The sequence below is a fragment of the Hylaeus volcanicus genome, chromosome 8 (genome assembly GCF_026283585.1).
Source record: "Hylaeus volcanicus isolate JK05 chromosome 8, UHH_iyHylVolc1.0_haploid, whole genome shotgun sequence".
In the NCBI taxonomy this organism is placed as follows: Eukaryota; Metazoa; Arthropoda; class Insecta; order Hymenoptera; family Colletidae; genus Hylaeus; species Hylaeus volcanicus.
In genome coordinates this window covers 14548820-14568303 of record NC_071983.1, presented here as the reverse complement: position 1 = coordinate 14568303, position 19484 = coordinate 14548820, and the positions used below count along the sequence as shown (strand labels likewise).

Below are 19484 nucleotides of genomic sequence, written 5' to 3'. Positions count from 1 at the left end.
GTGAGACAATATCTAGTAAATATGTTGCGAACTACGTCGTGTTTGGTCTCATTTTAATCAGAAAAATGTCAGGAATACGATGGTAATAGTTTTACAACAAAAACGGGAATAATAAAAAAAGTTTGATCGTTGCATTAGCATTGTCTCATCGAGATATCCGATCCCGGATCATCTTACTGTTCATTTATCGTAGAGAAACTTGTGCATTTAACACGTTGATCGGCATGTCACCCACAGTGCTCTTCACTGAACAGCTAAAAAAATTAATTCTGAAAGTCAAGTATCAAAGGAAATTAATTTAAATGGAATTTATAAATTTTACTAAAGTTACTATGTAGTTATTACGTAGTCTCCAATAGTTTAAATAATATTTAATCTTAGCAGAAAGTTTCAAGAATATTTGCCTGGCAGGCAAAGTGTTAAGGAGACTGTTGAATTGTATACATATATTGCACTGTAACTCAAATTTGGTAACAGATAGAACAAAACAGATTGGACGAAAGTTGCACGATATGAAATCGTCCACAAAATTGTCGACACTATTTTTTTTTTCATCTGGTGGTTGCAAAAATTATGGTGGGAGGAATATTATCAAAAATAAAATTCTTTCTAATTCTTTACAACGGTGTTGTATTGGATTGTCGAGAAAGTTCGTGGCAATTTTTAAGAAACATTCAAAGACACGTTTAAATTTCGATATATATTTATTGAATTATATATGTACCATTTTGTTCCACATTTTTTCCACTTTTTAAGGGATGTCCACATGTTCTTTGTTTTCAACCATTCCGATATATTCAGACCTGCACCGCCTACTAAAATTCGCCATGGACTTTCCAGACAACCCAATACAATGTTAAAAACCATTAAATTTTGCATTTAAAATTTGTTCAGTATCACTTATGGTATCAGTGAAATCAGCAAAAATATAAATAACCAGAATTATTTCGAAGGAGAGGTTCCAGCCTTGAAACCATTTTTGAGTAAAAATGAAAAAGGGCACGTATTTAGGTTCCCAACTAAGTACAAACTCATTAATTATGAACGTAATTAGGAACTTTATTTCTGCAAAAATATGAATTTTTCGGAGTGTATTAATTGCCAAACTTCCATTATGAGTGATATTATATTGTACGCCGTCATTATATTGTACACGGTTACTGAAGTTATCGACCCTTGTCGTGCACTCTCGGGGAAATAATAAGTAGGGTGTCTCATGGCAACACAGTCGTAAGGGCCGCACCCTTCGCATTGCATGTGCAATTTCTTCTTAAAAAAGGTGCTTTACAGTTAAAACGCTGCGAACGTTTGCCTATTTTATTCTGAAACATATGGAGAGAAAAATAAGTGAAACGTTCTAAGTAAATGGTTTATGGAAACCACAGTGTTTAAATATTATCTTTTGTCTTTGCAAAACAAGTTTTCATCGAAACGATCGATTGTTCCATTTTAATTCAACTTTTTGCTGGACTTTTCGCGAAGAAACTGAGAAAATTAATTCTGAAGATGCCTAAAAATTAATTCTAAATTCCAGCTTTGAGAAAAGTAAAGTTGTATAGGATTCATAAATTCTGAAGAGATCACAAAAATTTAATGTGTTACATAATTTTTCATCAAAGAACTAAGAAAATCAATTCTAAATTCCGACGTTAAAGAAAATTAATCTGAATAGAATTCATGAATTGTTAAGAGGTTACACGAATAACTTCTACTACGATTGTGAAATTACGTATGTTTCAATTGCGTTGAAACATAGTTTCAGGCTTACAGAAATTTTCACCAATATTACTATACAAGTCAACGTATAACCTAGTCTGAAAGAGAGAAGAATCTAAGTTGCTCCCAATAGAGATATCAAAGACTGCCTACGTGTATTGTTTCTGCCCTATAGACTTATAATTTCATAGCAAGAATTGTCTAAAAGTATGCTACCCTCGAGCAAAGATCATAAATATGCATAGCCACTTCCTTCGAATGCCACGTAACATTAGGTATGCCCGGTCTTAAAAGGAAAGAGCAAAACGCAGTCGGTAATGGCGTGAGCCATTTGCATAAATCATGCGGTGCTTTTATTTATTTCATAAGCGAACCATCGGGTCTTATTTGCTACGTTGGCACTGTTATAGTACGATTTATAGTACGAACAAATCAGTGAACAAAGGAGCTGCCTTTTGAACGAAAGATAACCAGGTTTAAAATGGCTAGAGATAATTCATTTTCAATTTCCTTTTCATTTTTTCTTATCTACGTACATATCAGATGTAGAAAATAATTCTGATCCTTTCTGAAATTAACTTAGCAATCGTTTATAAAGAAAAACCATAGAAATTCTAATATTTCCTCGGCTACTCAAATTGTAACTAATTGTTTCTATTTAAACTACTATCATAAGTGATTGATGATTAGTTCTACCGTACTTTCATTTAAGGAAACCCCTCATTTATAAATTATTTTGTGACAAAAAAATAATTATTAGTAGTATCGACAGAATTATACGCGAGATAGTCTCATTTAACAATTTCGTGTAACTATTATGAATTAAATGTTACTGAATATTTGCATATTCATAAAAAAGTAATGGTAATAAAAAATTTCCAGAAATTTCGTTATTCATTTTATCATATTAATTTAAAATAAATTACATATTTTTAATTCATGTTTACGGTTTAAAAATGCTTCGTTATTAATACTCATACCGCAAGAATAATAGAAGTTTAAGTCAAGTCAAGTTAGCCAAGTAAATTTGTAACCCAATGGAATGTTGATAATTAATCGATAGAAAGAGCAAACATTAGAGGTGAACGATAGAGACTTTCAGCTGTCAGCTGTCAAATCTACCACCGGCACACATTACTCGCAATATCCGTGTCAAGATCAAATGTTTAAACGATCGCGTGCACGTTCAAAGGTTACGACGTTCGATTGCAACAATTTGCTGTAGACAGCAGGTTGTAATTACGGAGGAAAATGTTACGCGTAACCTTCCTTGTTCTAGCCGAGGGATTCATTAAGAGTAATCCGTATTATACTACGTAATCCACGCTCGAGTCTCCACGCAGTAGAATGATTTCTTTTTTAAACTTGAAATTTAAACCATAAAATAGAAATTGTGTAACAAAGCGTATAATAAAATAAAATCTTTGCAGACGTACCTACAAAAATTTAATCTAAATAGGAATTTATTTTACTCCGCAAATATTATAATATAAGCTTTACTTTCAATATTTTTTTTTTTCATTCTTCCATACTGTGTGCAATAGTTTTACTCAGATTCAAATTTCCTATGAAAGCATAAAAATCTACCGATTTGTTTTAAATTAAATTTTCCTTTTAAGTGAAACAAAAATATTGCAACTTATTAGGTGCTTAAGTGAACATTCTAGCTATCGACAGAGAGAAGAAAGATAATAAACGTTTCCAAACATTTGGTCTTCATAAAGAATCTGTGAGGAATGCATATAATAGTAATTTATTAATGATAAATATATACAATTTTGACTATCAAAAATATCTAGTAGCAAATATACAACGTTGAAAGTCCAAAAAAATATACTTTCTTTCAAATAATATCGTTAATTACACTCGCAGAGTAAAGAAGAAATTTAATTTCACTCTGATCATGAATAATATGTTTAAATTGAACAATACGTTGTCAAAATATCAACAAATGCAGAACTAACGAACGTGGCTAAAAGATAAAATTTTCTTTGATCGGAGCACACGTATTTTCAAAAGCTTTATCACTCTCCTGTAAATTCCGAAGATAAAATGTCGTTCACATAAGTTCATAATTTGTGCATATGCCAATCTTATTTGATAAAAATTGGATTGGTAACAGCATACACAGTTCAGCTCTGCCTTTGTACCACAAATATAAACTTATCATCGATTTAAACTGTACATAGTATATCTTTTTCATTCAGCATTTCATTTCATATTGCACACAATCACCGTCACAATAAATACCCATCAACTTTCTTCATTAAAAGAAGAACATTCGCGAAGCTTCGCGAACGGTGTCGTGTTTCCACGTATGTACATATGCGCAGACTCGAGGCTGCTTCGATCAAAGCGTTCATCCCATTCAACGTAATGGAACGAATTCAACAGTTTCTGTCGATACAAACATACACGAACATGTTTAGAGCACCGATAGGTTCTTTGTTGAAAACCGGTTCATTATTATCGAACATAAACGAGATTATCGCGTATGACCGTGTTACGCCACGCGGATTGCTCGAAGGTTCAAGAGTCACTACGAAACACGATAAAGTTTCTTATCAAGCGTGAGTCTTATTAGAGGGAGAATTATGTTCATACTTTTATAACGCGCAACACTGAATTTTTATTCAATCTTTTTTAGAAAAGTCAATGTCGGAGGTCGTGAACCAACTCTGGGGATAAAGTTAGTTATTAGACTGCGGATTTTATGCATTGGTGTCCATTAACGTGGAAAAAGATCGAAAAAATGAAACGTAACGCATGTAAAATATATTCTTTCAATTATTTTTTTGTTTTGCATAAGTGCATATACTTTTTTGTTTTGTTTAGCATATGTTTGTCATATTTCCTTGTACCATAAATGCATATAACATGCAGTTTATTGATTACAGAAAAATTCTACTTTGGTAGTTGTCCGCGTATAGTCAGATTTATTAATCTGCAACGAAGAATTGTTTTGCATAAAATAAACCAAACCTCTACTTGACGTTAGCTTAAAACGTCCACCAATCCCGCGACGATGCTTCCTTTGCATCATATTGTTGAAAAATTAAAGTATAAAGAAGTGTTTCAAATTTTAGTGATGACCGCCGTACCACAATATCTGATATAACTTAAAAAATACACACAAAAATACTCAAAGAAGTTAAATCAGCTATCAGTTTCAGGTCGAAAAAATTGGAGTAAGTAGAGAAATTTTTGGAGTAAACAACGCTACATATTAAATCGCAACTTTTCGTTCTAATTACTGCTGTAATTTACTTTAACACTAAATCAGCTCTTAACAATTTTAATAATGCTGTATCGAAAAGGTCAACGTAATCGGTAGACACGACTGCGGCAAAATCGTTAATTGGTAACGAGGAATACAGACTATTATTCCATACGAGTCATTATCTGAACTGGGCAAAATTTAACAATTCCAAAATTGGGGCTTCGAAGAAATAAAACAGGTCCTCTTAAAATATAAACCTTCGCAAGCGTATCTCGAGTCGTATCGCAAGTGCCTTTCGTGCTTGGAAATGTAATATCTGAATATAGTTCAGAATTTTTTGCCGCAAAGAGTGAAATGTATTTAAATATATTTAAAATCCTCATATTTAAGGATCTACGTACATTTTTATTTTGAAAACGTATCGTATAAGGAGGCTCTCGAATGTTTTTATGTATTTCACCGAAAATATTCGCAATTTCAAAAGGAAATGGCAGAGGATACCCGGTTATTGACGCAAGGGGTACTCGATGCAGGACATGTATGTACAATGCGTTGCGTGTGCTCAAGGATTCCGCACAGCTGCAGTGAGAATTCGATTCAGAAGCCTTGTCGATGAGTCAACGCTTAGGACTGTCAAAGTCGTCCACGTGGAAATAGACGCGACCTGAGCGTCGCTGGTCATGTAACCATAAAGTCAAAGAACCTTTCGCGAGCATTATTCAAAACTAATTAAAACGAAATCGAAAGAGATGGACGTGTCGGCCAAAGATGGCCAAAATTCTTGTTCTCTTGTGATCTAGTTACGAATGTTCGAATAACGAATAAAAGGTAAATAATTTGTTATACGTTGCAGGTTAATAGAGCACCCGGGAATATTATCAAGATCTGGTTTATTAATTATGTGAATTATATTCGTACAGTATGTTCGTTAACGTAATAATTTCGACGAGAAGTTTTAATTTAATATGTAGTGTTTTGCTCCAAAAATTTCTCTACGTACGCCATTTTTCAACCTGAAACTGATAGTCAATTTAACTTCTTTAAGAGTGACAGTATATATACATGAAGATCATTTCTCAAGTTATTTCAGATATTGTGAAATGGAGGTAATAACTAAAATTTTGACCAGTCATTTATATTTGAATTTTTCAACAATAAAAACTTCAATTTGAATTATAGAATGAAATTAGATTAGCAAACTTTTTCTACCTTTATTCTAGAAACGTAGTTTCAAATTTATTCCATAAGATTTATACTGCTACGCTTGTTCGATTCAATTTATTGTACCGAATTTGGTTTATTACATTTATTGTAGGAAATTTTATTGTATTAGGTGTTTACTAATTAGTGTTTGCACGACAACAGAGAAATTTTTGTTACTTTCGTAAAAAGGGCCATAAAGTAAAGTTTAAAAAATTTACTTACAAGGAAAGTAATCCTCGAAAAATATTTGTTTCTCGAAAAAAATTAATTTGACAGCAATTCTATGTCTCATCGAGGTGTACAACTTTTGTATAAAATATTTGTTTAAAGGGTCATTTTTTTCAAACCATATTTCTTCTTTTCTTAAGAAATTTTTTTCTCATAAATGACAGACAATACTCCTACATGTTATTAAACGAAATATGCTTCATTTTCACCGAGGAACTGAAAAATAATTATTACAGACAATTTTAGTTTTTGGCAAAAATCGACGAGTCACCCTCTTGCGAATTCTTCAAAAATTAGATTTTAATTATATTTGATTAGTTTATGTGGCATTTTTATGATTCGATTAAAACTTAACAGGTTTAACCATGTCAAAAGAAATTTAAAAAAAAAAAGTTACATTAAAAGAAAAGTCATGTCTATAGTAACCAAAATTAAAATTATAATATACAGCTTTATATATTTGATATTTAACGAATAATATTTGTTATTCTTCGTTACTATTATCTCTTCATTTTACGTTGAAATAGACGAATTTAAGTAAATAATTCTCTAAATTATGGGCACTATGTTATTTTCTTCGACTTGCACGTTTTTTTCGTACGAAAAAGCCACGATTCTGCTTTAGAGCGGAAGAAGCGTTCTTCCGCGTAAGTAGGGAGATAAGTGTGTTCTATTTTTATCCATCCTCTAAATTATTCGATTAAAATTTTGCCCGGGTTTGGTGCCAACGTTCACGAGCATGCCCTCGGAGGACGTGATCGATCGCGTCTCGAGGTCAGCTACGAAAACTCGCCCGTTTCCAAGGACTCGCGAGGTTCCAACTGCGTCGACCTTGAGCGTGAACCTGAAATAAATGCACGGTAACTCCTCGCTCGAAGATAGAATTTCAGCACGGAATTAAAGAAACCGAATCGCTACCACCGCCTGTTTACGTTTCTCGTGCTCGAGTAACTCGTCATTTCAAGCGGCCGACAGGAGCGTAATTGAAAACCCGCTGACCGAACTTCAAAGCGACGCCGCTCGCGTATTGGCACGGCACTGATGCATACTGCGAAACTTGTATTGTTCTCTTAACATTACGTTCTCAAATGCTGAAGGAATACGTTAGTAGGGGACAATTTATTTCGAAATTTAGCATTTTCTTACCTAATGTTTAGTTTTATCGATATCACTGTATCGCTATGAGAGACGCGCTAAAGTGATTGGAATAGATTATAGTAAATCATATCTATACTGCGGATATATATAATATATATAATATAATAATCATATATATACTGTGCATTTACGGTGTTACAGATTACGAGATACGTAATATAGACGTACTCGAGATAATGCACTTATGCGAAATGCAGCATTAACGTTAAAGAGCCTATAAATAGGCTTCTGGTAGGTAAAGTGTTAATATTATTATATCGATGTATAAAATATATTTTACATGGATTCTGCACATTTTTCTCATGCCAATACATGACATAGGCGTATAAAATCCGCAGTCTAAATATAGCCTGATCGATTGCAATGTCTACCCTAGGACACTCCGTACCTTTCCGCTTTTATAATACGTAAATGTCAAACGAATCTACGGTTTATCGATTTTATGTAGAATTTACAAATGTTCCAATCTGTCTACACATCAACGTTCATTTTTACTTGTACAGAGGCAAGTTATCATCTCTTTTTAACCGACTTCGAAAAGGAGGAGTCTTAGTCAATTCGACAAGTATATTTTTGTTTGTAAACATACGTTTATGGTATCTCGTTAGTAAATTGTTATTATTGTTGTTACCGTTATCATCATTTTCATAGAGAAACCTTTACTAAATGGATTAGCGTTGCTTCCATAAGGATAACACGCAAAATATACAAAATCTTAATTCAAAATTGAATAAAATAGTTATCGCAACGATCTTGAATAATGAAGAAGAGAGTAACGACTAATGAATTGAAAGTTAAACTCCAGAATGAAATTATACTCCATATCGAATGAATAAAAAAGTATGTTAATAATCACTGAATCGAAACGAGCCACTAAAACGTGCTTTGATTCGTCATCTATCATTCAAACAAAACAAGTTAAAGCCTCTCCTTAAAGCCAACCTTGACTTACTAAACTTCGTAAGTGAAACCAAATTGGCTAGCAAATTTTCAATAAGTTAATGTGAATATTTCAAGATGCCTACTCATACCATCCCTCTACTTCGTCGCTAATATTCATCTACTCGATGGAGCATGAAACCCGTATTAAGAGTTTTGTTAAAACAATGTCGTAAACATTGCCCATCTCTGTGAAACTTGATCGATATGCCGAGCAATCTGTTGCTGTATCTCGCTCGTTCTCGACGTTGCACGTGAAGTCCATGAAAGTTCGAACGGTCGCGAGAAGATTCTGGAGCGCGCCTCGATTAAGGGCACCGGACGGCGCAGAGTTTCGATCTTTAAACGAGGAACTACCGTACGGACGAAGTTTTGAATGAAATTTACCCTGGAGCATATTGTTATCGGTCTCCTCGTCCGCGTGGCAGTGGACGCTGCCGATGGAGGATGAGAGCAGACTCATGTTTCCTTGTCGAGGGGCCTGCGGGGTCCTCGCGTTCCTCGGGGACGGGTCGCCGTAACGAAAGTCGATCGGTGTCTCGGGATCGCGGAAAAGCCGCCTGGGCCGTGCGCGTACACGATTGGTCGGAGTTGGCGTATTCGAACCAATCGTTACCGAGTATCGGCTGTGCACCGAGCGACCGTCTACGAACGCACCTGTCGGCCGTGCATCCGGTCGACTCGGGAACGCTTCCACCCGTTCACTTTCACTCGACGTGAAAAGGACGATCGCGAGATATATCGTTCGAGAACCACCTGGCCGGTCGCGCGTTACGATCCTGGACGTTTTCAAGGACCTCCTCCCGATTCCGAACGGATGGATGGACCAGGCGGCTGTCCCGGCTCACACTGCGCTCGATGCGTCCCTCGATCGCATCCCGTTGATCGTCGATCGATAGCCGAACCGTAACAACTACGCGCACTTCCCAGGGTGGGGGGATCGAAAGCAGACGCCGTATGTAGTCACTGACACCGTCCTCGGTATACCTCGTAGCTCGTACTGTCGTGCAGAGACGGAAACGCGATAGAGCCCCTGTCCAGCACCGTCGCTACGTCGCGAAAGACGACGACGCATAACGCGTGCAGGGACAAACCAAGCACCGCCGAGCCGCGATCAATAAGCGCTGGCACGGCGTCTGCGCCGACAATGCGATGCCACGACGTACGAGAGGCGAGAGACAGGGACGCCGCGAACGTGTGGGTGCGTCTGTGCGCCTCGGCGCTATCGACGCGACGCCGACGTGTATCGACGATTTGGGGTGTTCCTGTTCGCTCCCGTCTGACTACGCGATGCCGAGGGAGAGAATGGGCGCGTTAATTGGTTCTACGGTCTGAGCCCTTCGCGCTTCGACAATTTTCCTATTCGAACCGTACAGATATTATGGATAGTGTTGTATTCCGCTTGATTCGTTACTTTATTATTGTTCAACAAGTACAACGTCGAGGGGAATTGAACGAAGTTAACAGTTATACGCGTGGCACCGGCTAGAGATCCTCGTATTGAGACGGTTCGGACAATTCTCTGATTCAAAGGGAAAAAGTAGTGGGCTTTATAGGTTCGGAAAAGATAGAAAATGGAAGGATAGGAATTATCTTAAGTTTAGTGGTCGGCAAAGGAGAGGTAGCGAGGTCGAGGTCCGGGATGACTAGTCAGGATGAAGAAATTTGAAATGTTTGCTGCTGGAGTTTAACGGAGGATGAGAAGAATACAGAGTTATCTTAACTAAAGCTAATACAAAAATTATGTTGGCATACAACAATAGCCTTGACGAGGGAGGAGTTTGTCTTCATTAACCCTTTCGGAACTGGCGTCCACGATTGAGGACGCAAAATTTAAAAATCACCGACACTATCGTTTAAGGCGAATGCCGTTATTTGTGCACACGAAAATGACCAGTTTTCCTCGAGAACTACATTAGGATTTTGTTTTTAGTTTTTCCATACTAATTTTAGTACGAGTTAACCCTAAAAATTAAGTTACATTAGTATTAGAAACAAAGTTCAGGTCTGAAAGGGTTAAACTTGAAATGCACCAAAAAATGAAAATTTTGTAACAAAGTATATACTGATTTGTTTGAATTGAAATGTTTATTTTAAGTAAACAAATATTGCAACTTATCGGGTGCTCGAGTGAAAATTTTAAATAAAGAATTGAACTATAGCGATGTTATAGATAGAATAAGGGAGCCAGACTTCTGGCTATACTACAGCTAGAAAGAGAAAGAAAACCGTGGCGCCTGTCTGCTTCTGTCGACCAGCGCATTTTTACATTATTTTTATGTCAATGATAAATGGTTATCGTTTATACACATTAATAAAAGCAATAATCCGCCCCTGATCTATCTACAATATGTACAAGAATCTAGAAAACAGACCCAGCCCACTGCGACTCCTGTAATAAGGAAATTACAATTGACCACTTAATGTACGAGTGCAGAAGATTTGGGCGACAGAGAAGAAATTACAACTTGAACCCAGAATCCGCTTTAATATCCCAGAATCATGTGGAAAACACCATCAACTATCTCGAGGACACTAAGCTCTCGAAATTCTAGAATAGTATATAGTACCACTAATCAAACAGAAATTTAATTAAATCCATCGCTAATTACCAACCAGCAGATGTGACGAAAAATAAAACCATGTAAAAAAAAAGAATCTAGAAAATGTACATATGACTACAAAGGGTTAATAGTTCTCGAGGCATGTAAGGCTATTTCACTTTTATCTACAATATTTGCTCTATTATTTACAAAACATCACAAAATGGAATGATTAGTTATATTCTTATTACTTTATTTTCTAGTAAGGCCCAATGGGCCTACAAGAGACTCGGGTACCTCGGGTTCGCCAAACCCGTACTGCAGCTGCGACCAATCACAACTGCAGCCCCTGAGGGCTTCTTAATTCTTATTGTTAGTGGTCCAAGTTTGTAACGCGTTGATAAAACGCATTCTGTAATGAATTCTGTAAAAAAAAAAAATTTTCTGCGAAATCTGAATTCTGTGAAACACGCCATCGTCTTCATAACTCGTCTACGACTAAATTATGAAAATCCCCTTGTGAATTCCTAATTTCGTTCTTGAAAAAAAAGTTCAAGTATGAAAGACCAAAAAGATTCGTACAGATCTATAAATTACTCTACGCCAATTAAAAAAGTCTACGAGTGAATTAGAAATGTGTATATCTTGATTCTTTATTGAAGTTATCGTTCCTGGTAGGAATACTTGGACTGCTAAGGATTAAGAGTGTTCTTTTATCCAACAAAAACTGTTGAACGTTTGTAATTTAAATGTTATTCATCCATCTTTAAATTCAGTTCTCATTGTCATACAAAAAATTGCACCTCGGTGGCCACATTCTCGTTAATTTGTGACGAGATAAAAGTTCCTTGGAATTCCATGTATAATACTTATATTTAAATCAAAATAGAAGTATGATTTATTTGTATAGAATATTATTAAATATATTACAGCTTGTGTTCGTATTTTTAGAATAAGTTCTCTGAATAAATTTAAATTACGTAAACGAAACTGTGTTCGTTGTCTCTAATATTTACATGAACTTACGTAATTATTATGAAAATAATCTACCGTCGAGAGTTTGGATTTTACGACGCTCCTATTGATTGATCAATTAAGCGATACGATAGAAATTGAATCGTCAGAAAGGATCACGGTTCGTCGCGATGGGATTAATGACATACACGATAATATCGATACGTATCAATCCCACGAGCGTTCCGATATCGTTGGTATTAGTAAGATGCACATATTGACATTTCTTGTGGTACAGATACGATTTAACCTGTTAATCGAGGAAGACAAGCTGACACGTCATGTGCACCAGTCCATGCGGTCATTCCACCCGAATGACAAATGCAATTTTCAACAAAAACAATCGTTAATTGATCATTCAAATATTTGAAATACAATTCTGTAATTTTGTATGAATTGCATGGCTCAAGTCAAGCTGCTATAATTATTTATAAAAACCAAAGTTACTTGGTGATGAAGCATTAGGGAAATATTGTCTTGTAATATTTAATAACGAACAGATTAAGATGACATTTAATTCAAATGAATGAATTACAGTAATTTATTCTTAAAACATCAAATTGTTTTAATTTAAGAACAATTCTAGTAGTACAATTATTATTATTGAATATTGTATATTTATTTATACTTCTTTAGTTTAAGAATCATTATATTAGAATAATTACTATCGTTATATATGTTATATTTGTCTCAATGATGAACTTTAATTTAAAATTAAATACATCATAGTAATTCCTTTCTATAACGTCATATTATTCAATTTAAGAATCGTTATGTTAATACAATTATTATTATTATATCTGTTATATTTTTTTCTTTCTATTGAGTTTAAGAAATGTAGCACGATCAGCAACAAAAGATTAATAAAAGTCGAACTTTAAAATGCCATTAATTATATTTTAAATCCACACCGATTCCCATCGCTCCTGTTATTTCTGATGAGTTATGAACGTGATTAAACAGGTATGAAACTCGATGTAATCGATACGTACCGATACCATCGATGCGATGTCGTAGGTCCCATGCAGTCTCAAATCATTTGAAGACATTCCTTAGAATGATTTCATACAGGAATATCAATTTCAAACGTAAATGTATCGATCGTATCAAAACACGTCTCAGTTTCAGCACAAGTGGTTAATAGTACGTACTCGTTTGATAAAATTAATTGCTCAAGACGATTGGCGATTAAAGTAATCGTTTCTTGATAATACGATTTACGGTAAATATAGCGGTAAATGAAATTTAAGGAATGGGTAATAATAATCATTAAACGAGAGCTTTCATTTTCAAAAATAGGAAATGTTGATCATTTTTCTATCTTGAATTTAACGGGGCACAGTTAGTTTTATGTTGTATGTATGATAACCATGCGTTTAAATAACTCGGTAGTTATTTGCTTAAAAAATACCATCTTTAAATAGGCATGATGTCTAAAATAGAAAATCAAATATTGGAGTCGCGTATGATCACATAAATTTTCAACTTATTTATCATAATCATCTACCTGTGACATAGCATTTTCTAATCAGAAATTCTTGCATGTTCACATATTGAAAGAATATTAATGATAGTAATTCATCACTATTGTATATACATAGATAGTTGTACATACATTGATTCACACTTAAAATTGTCCATCATCCTTGACCTTTTGTCATATTCATAAATAGTAATGTATGCTAACGACAGTAGGATACTTTCCTTTCGTATTGTATGATGCTTCGTAAGTAAATAGTGAACCCATTCATTGAAAAATTTGTCAACGTCAACGATTGCATATGGAATTGGAGCGATTTACTTTTCCACGCATTTATCCGTTTGAACTGATGTCGCTTTCGCGCCTAAACTGGTTGGTTCAGGCGACTTTCGTTAAGGTGAGTTTGATTGAATTGCCTCTCACCGCAACGTAGAAGTATCTAGGGCGACTTAATTGCCTACTTCCATTAAATTGCCAGGAACTAGTCGGTTTTTTTTTAACCTTTCGTAATATTATTCTTTTCAACCTCCAATGCATTACGTGCTTCTTCGATCTCTGCGCGAATTTTTCAGGTTTAACACGATAAACACAAGAGTATTACATTAACACAATTATGTATTTTGTAGATATTGATAATACTGTTTATATTGTATACAGTATAAAACTGATTTATTCTGAATCCAAAATATTTCAAGATGGAGTATTCTTGCTATAAAATACATAGACAAAAATGAATACAATTATCTATGAAAGTATGTACTATTTATATTGTATATAATATAAAATAATTATTAAATTTGTTTGTTCCTAGTCTAAAATATTTTCAAACAGAATATACTTGCAACTCTCTGTAATCAAATGATTTATGTATGTATTTTGTAGATATTGATAATTCTATTTATATTGTATACAGTATAAAACTGATTTATTCTTAGTCTAAAATATTTCAACAAAGAGTATTCTTGCTATAAAGTGCACAGACAAAAATGAATACAATTATCTATGAAAATATTTACTATTTATATTGTATATAATATAAAATAATAATTAAATTGGTTTGTTCCTAGTCTAAAATATTTTAAAACAGAATATACTTGCAACTCTCTGTAGTCAAATGATTTATGTATGTATTTTGTGTCTGATAATTTACGTGTGATTAACTTATCATACACACGACGAGACTTTTTTGCTACAAGTCCAGAGTCGAAGTTACCTTCTAAGCTGTTATTAGAATAATACCAGCCAATATGGATAATAATAATAATAATTAATAATAATTTAACCGAACCCAAATAATTTTCAACATATTTTTAATAATCTTTGGATGTGCACTATTGTTAAAAGAGCACTAATAAAAGATTAGATACTGTATTTTATAATCTCCCTGTACGGAATATGTCACGTTGCTCGTGATGGAACGCGTGCTGGTGGCGTAACGTTTAACGTAACTGTTCATGATTGAATCACATTCGAAGCAACGTATGTAATATAAAAGCTGCTAACCACCTGGAAGAATCGAAGGTCACCGATTGTGAGAGACGTTAAAGGTGGCAATACCATTCTAAGTGCGTTTACCGACAAATGGAATGTCGTTTGACTGTGTTCTAACACGGAAACTTTCTCGAACTTCTCATGCGTATTGTTCAACAACTGCAATAAAGCTTCACGCCAGGTAAACAGATGGCACTCAGTTTGGCAATCGAGAATTTTAAATATTCGAATTGGTAAGTATTGTTCGATATAAATCTACCATTTTATTTTTATATGAAAAGTAAGTACGAGTCGGATATTAAATGTATTTAAGTAACGTATATGAATTAGTAGATAGTATCGCGTTTAGGGAAAAATCTGATGTTTAACGTAACAAAGTTTATTCGCGATATATGATTCGACCTTCGTAGGCCCCCTTCAGGAAATTATATCAATTGGCAGTGACCATTGAATCTACATATTTATACGCTGTCGTTTAAAATGTATCTATAATGATCTTGCACATTAAGGAAAATTAGATGTTTCTGAATTAACCATGACTCGTATGTTTTCGATTTTAACTTCTTATATTGTTGTCATTTTGAAAAGGATCGAATAAAGTGTAATCGAAATAGAGTTTTGTGAAAGTGGAAAGCAAATTTGTCTATAACAATTGATGGGAATATTTTAGTTAGGAAGAGCGAAAAAGTTAATATAAATCAACCAAAATAAGGGCGATCCGTGGAAAATAAATATACTCTAAAGGTAGTGGCATGGAGAATATGTTTCGCCTAATGCAAAATGTTTGAGATCGAGATGGTTGTAAAAATGCGAAACATAAAAATACGCGCACGCGTCGAGACTGCACGAACACATACATACACGTGTGACGACAAACATGACTCTGTACAATTATACACGGGGGTCATTTAGTGTTTGCGTAACCGAATCTTATCTTCGAAGACACGATAGTTATTTCATAGCAGAGCCGTTTAACGCCGTAAATGATACTTTGATCGGTTTGCACTTTGGCGAAGCAGAGACACGAGCGAGTAGAAAGTAATTTTTTGCACTTTTCACTCTGATGTCGCTGACCTTCCGTGACGGAACGCGATTTAACTTTTTCATCGCTTACTTCTCGACAATTTCTTAGAGAACGACGAATGTAAACAAATATTGAGCAGATGTTCAATGTACGGTACACTTGCAAACGAGATTTTCAGCTTGAAATATTACGTTTTACGTGACTTTTGATAATTGCGAATTTCAGATTGTGAAATAATGTTCTGTGCAATAAAAATGTGACTTTTTATCTGGAGTAGAATATGTTTTACTATGAGAATATTAGTCCAAATGCTCTCGACTGCAATATTGCACTAGTGCGGAACTATTTATACCATTTTTTTTATAAGAATCGTTCATTTTTAAGACAGATACGTGAAATGTGTGATATGATATGATAAATGAATGTTTCTATTTGTCTACAAAAATATAAATTAATGTGAAATCATGATATAGGTTATTGTACAATTAACATTTTCTTTTCAAAATCGCTAACTTTCAAGGTAAGTGTATGCTGTGATATAAATTAATGTCATATTTGTCTATGCAAACTTAGATGATTGTAAAACTAATACTTTTTGAAAGGATTCACTTATTTTCGAGACAAACGTGTGCAGTGCTATAAATGAATGTTCTATTTATCCATAAAGTCCTACTGTAAAACTATGAATTGTAGATCAATGGTGCAATATAAATATAATAATATAATGTATCGTAATACGATGGCCTTGAAAATATTGCACATTTCAGAACTTTGATTCATTGAATACGTAACTACAAGAAAAAATAATTTTAAGCACGGTAATCCATGGACTTCTGCCATTGTCTTGAAAGCAATTGTATTCCTCCGCAATACTATGTTGGTTCTTTCAATGCAAAAAAGTTCGCTCGTCTATATAGTTGACGTCAGTTGATTGTTAAAACGCCTCTTGCTCCAATGCTGAACCTCGTAAGAGGTAATAATTAAACAGAACAAGATTTAATCTGCGTACTAGGAATAATAATAATTTTACTTGTAAATTATTATGAGGTTTCTTAACGATTATATAAAAGCACCAGAACTTCCAGTTTTACACTAAACAGTGAGTGAAACGAACAGTGAAAAGTGAAACATATGCAAAATTTAGAAGTAAAATTATTATTATTCCTGGATTATTAGGTTTCTTAACGATTATATAAAAGCTCCAAAACTTCCAGTTTTACAGTAATAAAAAGTGAGTGAAACGAACAGTGAAAAGTGATACGTACGCAAAATATATCTTCTTAATCAGAAAAAGAAGACCTTTACAATATATTCAATATATTATGTTTACTTTATAATATTGTATTATATATACACTATATTACAATAAATAATATGTTAATACGTAAATTCTAGGATTATCACCGTTTAGATAATTAAAAATAATCGATAATTAAAAATTGAAAATAAATAGCGAAAGAATGCTGTTTTATTTTTTTGATTTCTCTGCAAGTACTTGATTGACGTTGATTTTATTTGATACTGACAACCTTTCCGTCAGGTATGCGAATAGTATGCGTAAATGTAGCAACTAATAGGAATGCAGAAAACCAGTATGAAAGTAGGTGACATGCGAGATCACACGAATTATCATACGTAATTTTCTTCATCGTGTGCGCATAATATCCGTCACGCATAATATTTAGTGCCAACTTCTGAACGAAGTACAAGTACGCCGTATTTAGTATTTTCATTCATGTCGTCGACAGTTTCCTCACATTATGATTACAGTGTTCGACTCTCCAAACCCAATTTTTTAACGAGAATAATTATCTAATAAGATATTTCGTAAACATCCATAAAAGAACATACACGAAATGGTAAATTTGAATTCAAAAAAATATTTGATATTATTTTTATGTAATATTTATATTTGTATTTTATATATTTTTGTACAATAGAGAATAGACTGCAACTGCATGTAATACATCAAACAATTTAGTTTGTATTAAAGTCTTGTCTAACGTTAAATTCGTACTTTTATTTGTACTGTTGTCACGTTTACTATCCATAACAGCATCGATAACATATTAATGAAAGCAGCTGTCCACAACTTAATAAATCCAAAGGCAATTCAAAGTATAATAGTATGAAGGTTTTATTCCGACACGTATTTGGAATGATAGGCTGAATATAGCCAACAATTGTTCATTAGCATAATGAAAGAGGAATTTCAAGGTAATCCACTTACGTAGGGATCATAATTAATTATAAGTCTAATTGTGCTACTGTAGATACATTCTAAACAAATACTATATTATAATATATATATAATTAATATAATTAATACGTATAATTATTACGTATAATTAATTAATATAAAAAATAATAACGTATAATTATTTTATACATATGATTCCATTAAAAATAATTAATTTGTTTATATATATATATATATATATATATATATATATAATATATTTTTTTTTAATGGAATCATATGTATAAAATAATTTAAATGTATACCTAACCCAGATTACACATCTGTATTAAATCTTGGCGCCCAAGGCAAAACGCTTTAAATTTGCCTGCCAGTAAAAGTGTACGCTTTCTTGAACCGCATTATAATGCAAAATAATAGTGTACGCCATCTCTTTGTCCCTGAGTACGCATATTTCATACCCTTCGATACTAGATTGTAATTTATGAATGCAGCTATCGATTGATCCGATATCGTTCCCATCGCTACTTTCTACACCTTATGTACCGAAGGGTCAAAGGCAACGCAAACAAAGACAGGATGGTACTCCTTCGGTCATTCATCATCGTTCCTGCACTATCGCGTATTACACCCCTGGCATAAATGTTTAAGCGAGGCTAACGGTTAATCTAACGCCCAGCTGTCGTCGTGGATCGTAAACATAAACTTATCGTCAATGATCAACACGTAAAGCGCTCAACCATAAATTCGACGATATCCGCGGTATATTCGCTTCGATAATGAGCGGTCAGTATTCAAGTACCGCTGGTATAGCGGTTATCGCGAATTCATTCTTATTGGTGTCATTACGTTACTTTTGTAAAACAGGATCGGCTCTCGAATCACTTCGATGATTAAACCCGCTGCTCCCATTCGGTCTACACTGGTGGACATAATTATAAGACACCCCGAAAAATATTGGTTTAGGTACTTAATAATGTAGTTATATTAAAATACACTTAGTCAAAAGGGAATGGTTTACTTTTTAATAACAACTTGATAAATTTTGCGAAAAATGATAAAACATTTCTAATCGATTCAAAAATAATACAATTTCGATTCGACATAATTACAAGACGCTGCCTAAAAGAAAAAGAGAATGTACAAAAGTTCTGAAAATTTATACACATTTTCAAGTACTAATAATGTGTAGAGCCTGCTTTATTTTGAGCAACTTCGATCATTCGTTTCGGTAGACTTTTGAATAAATGTTTTATATTCTTTTGATC

General features: G+C 33.9%; 1 protein-coding gene and 1 long non-coding RNA gene across 3 annotated transcripts in view; one reads left to right on the top strand and one right to left on the bottom strand.

Moving 5' to 3' along the window:
- The window catches only part of LOC128881056 (cerebellar degeneration-related protein 2), a 135040-nt gene that overhangs the window by 88849 nt on the left and 26707 nt on the right, over positions 1-19484 (bottom strand). Inside the window, exon 1 of one of the 2 annotated variants that reach the window (XM_054131726.1) lies at positions 8852-9578. The exons of the other annotated variant lie outside the window; for it this stretch is intronic. Within the exon in view, the coding sequence (XP_053987701.1) occupies positions 8852-8927 (76 nt within the window). The 5' untranslated portion in view covers positions 8928-9578. Of the gene's footprint in view, positions 1-8851; positions 9579-19484 lie in introns of those variants that run through there. 2 annotated transcript variants of the gene reach the window in all.
- Positions 15090-19484, top strand: part of LOC128881064 (uncharacterized) — a 30269-nt gene continuing 25874 nt past the window's right edge. The window contains exon 1 of the long non-coding RNA XR_008457976.1: positions 15090-15225. This is a non-coding gene — a long non-coding RNA (uncharacterized LOC128881064). The remainder of the gene's footprint in view (positions 15226-19484) is intronic.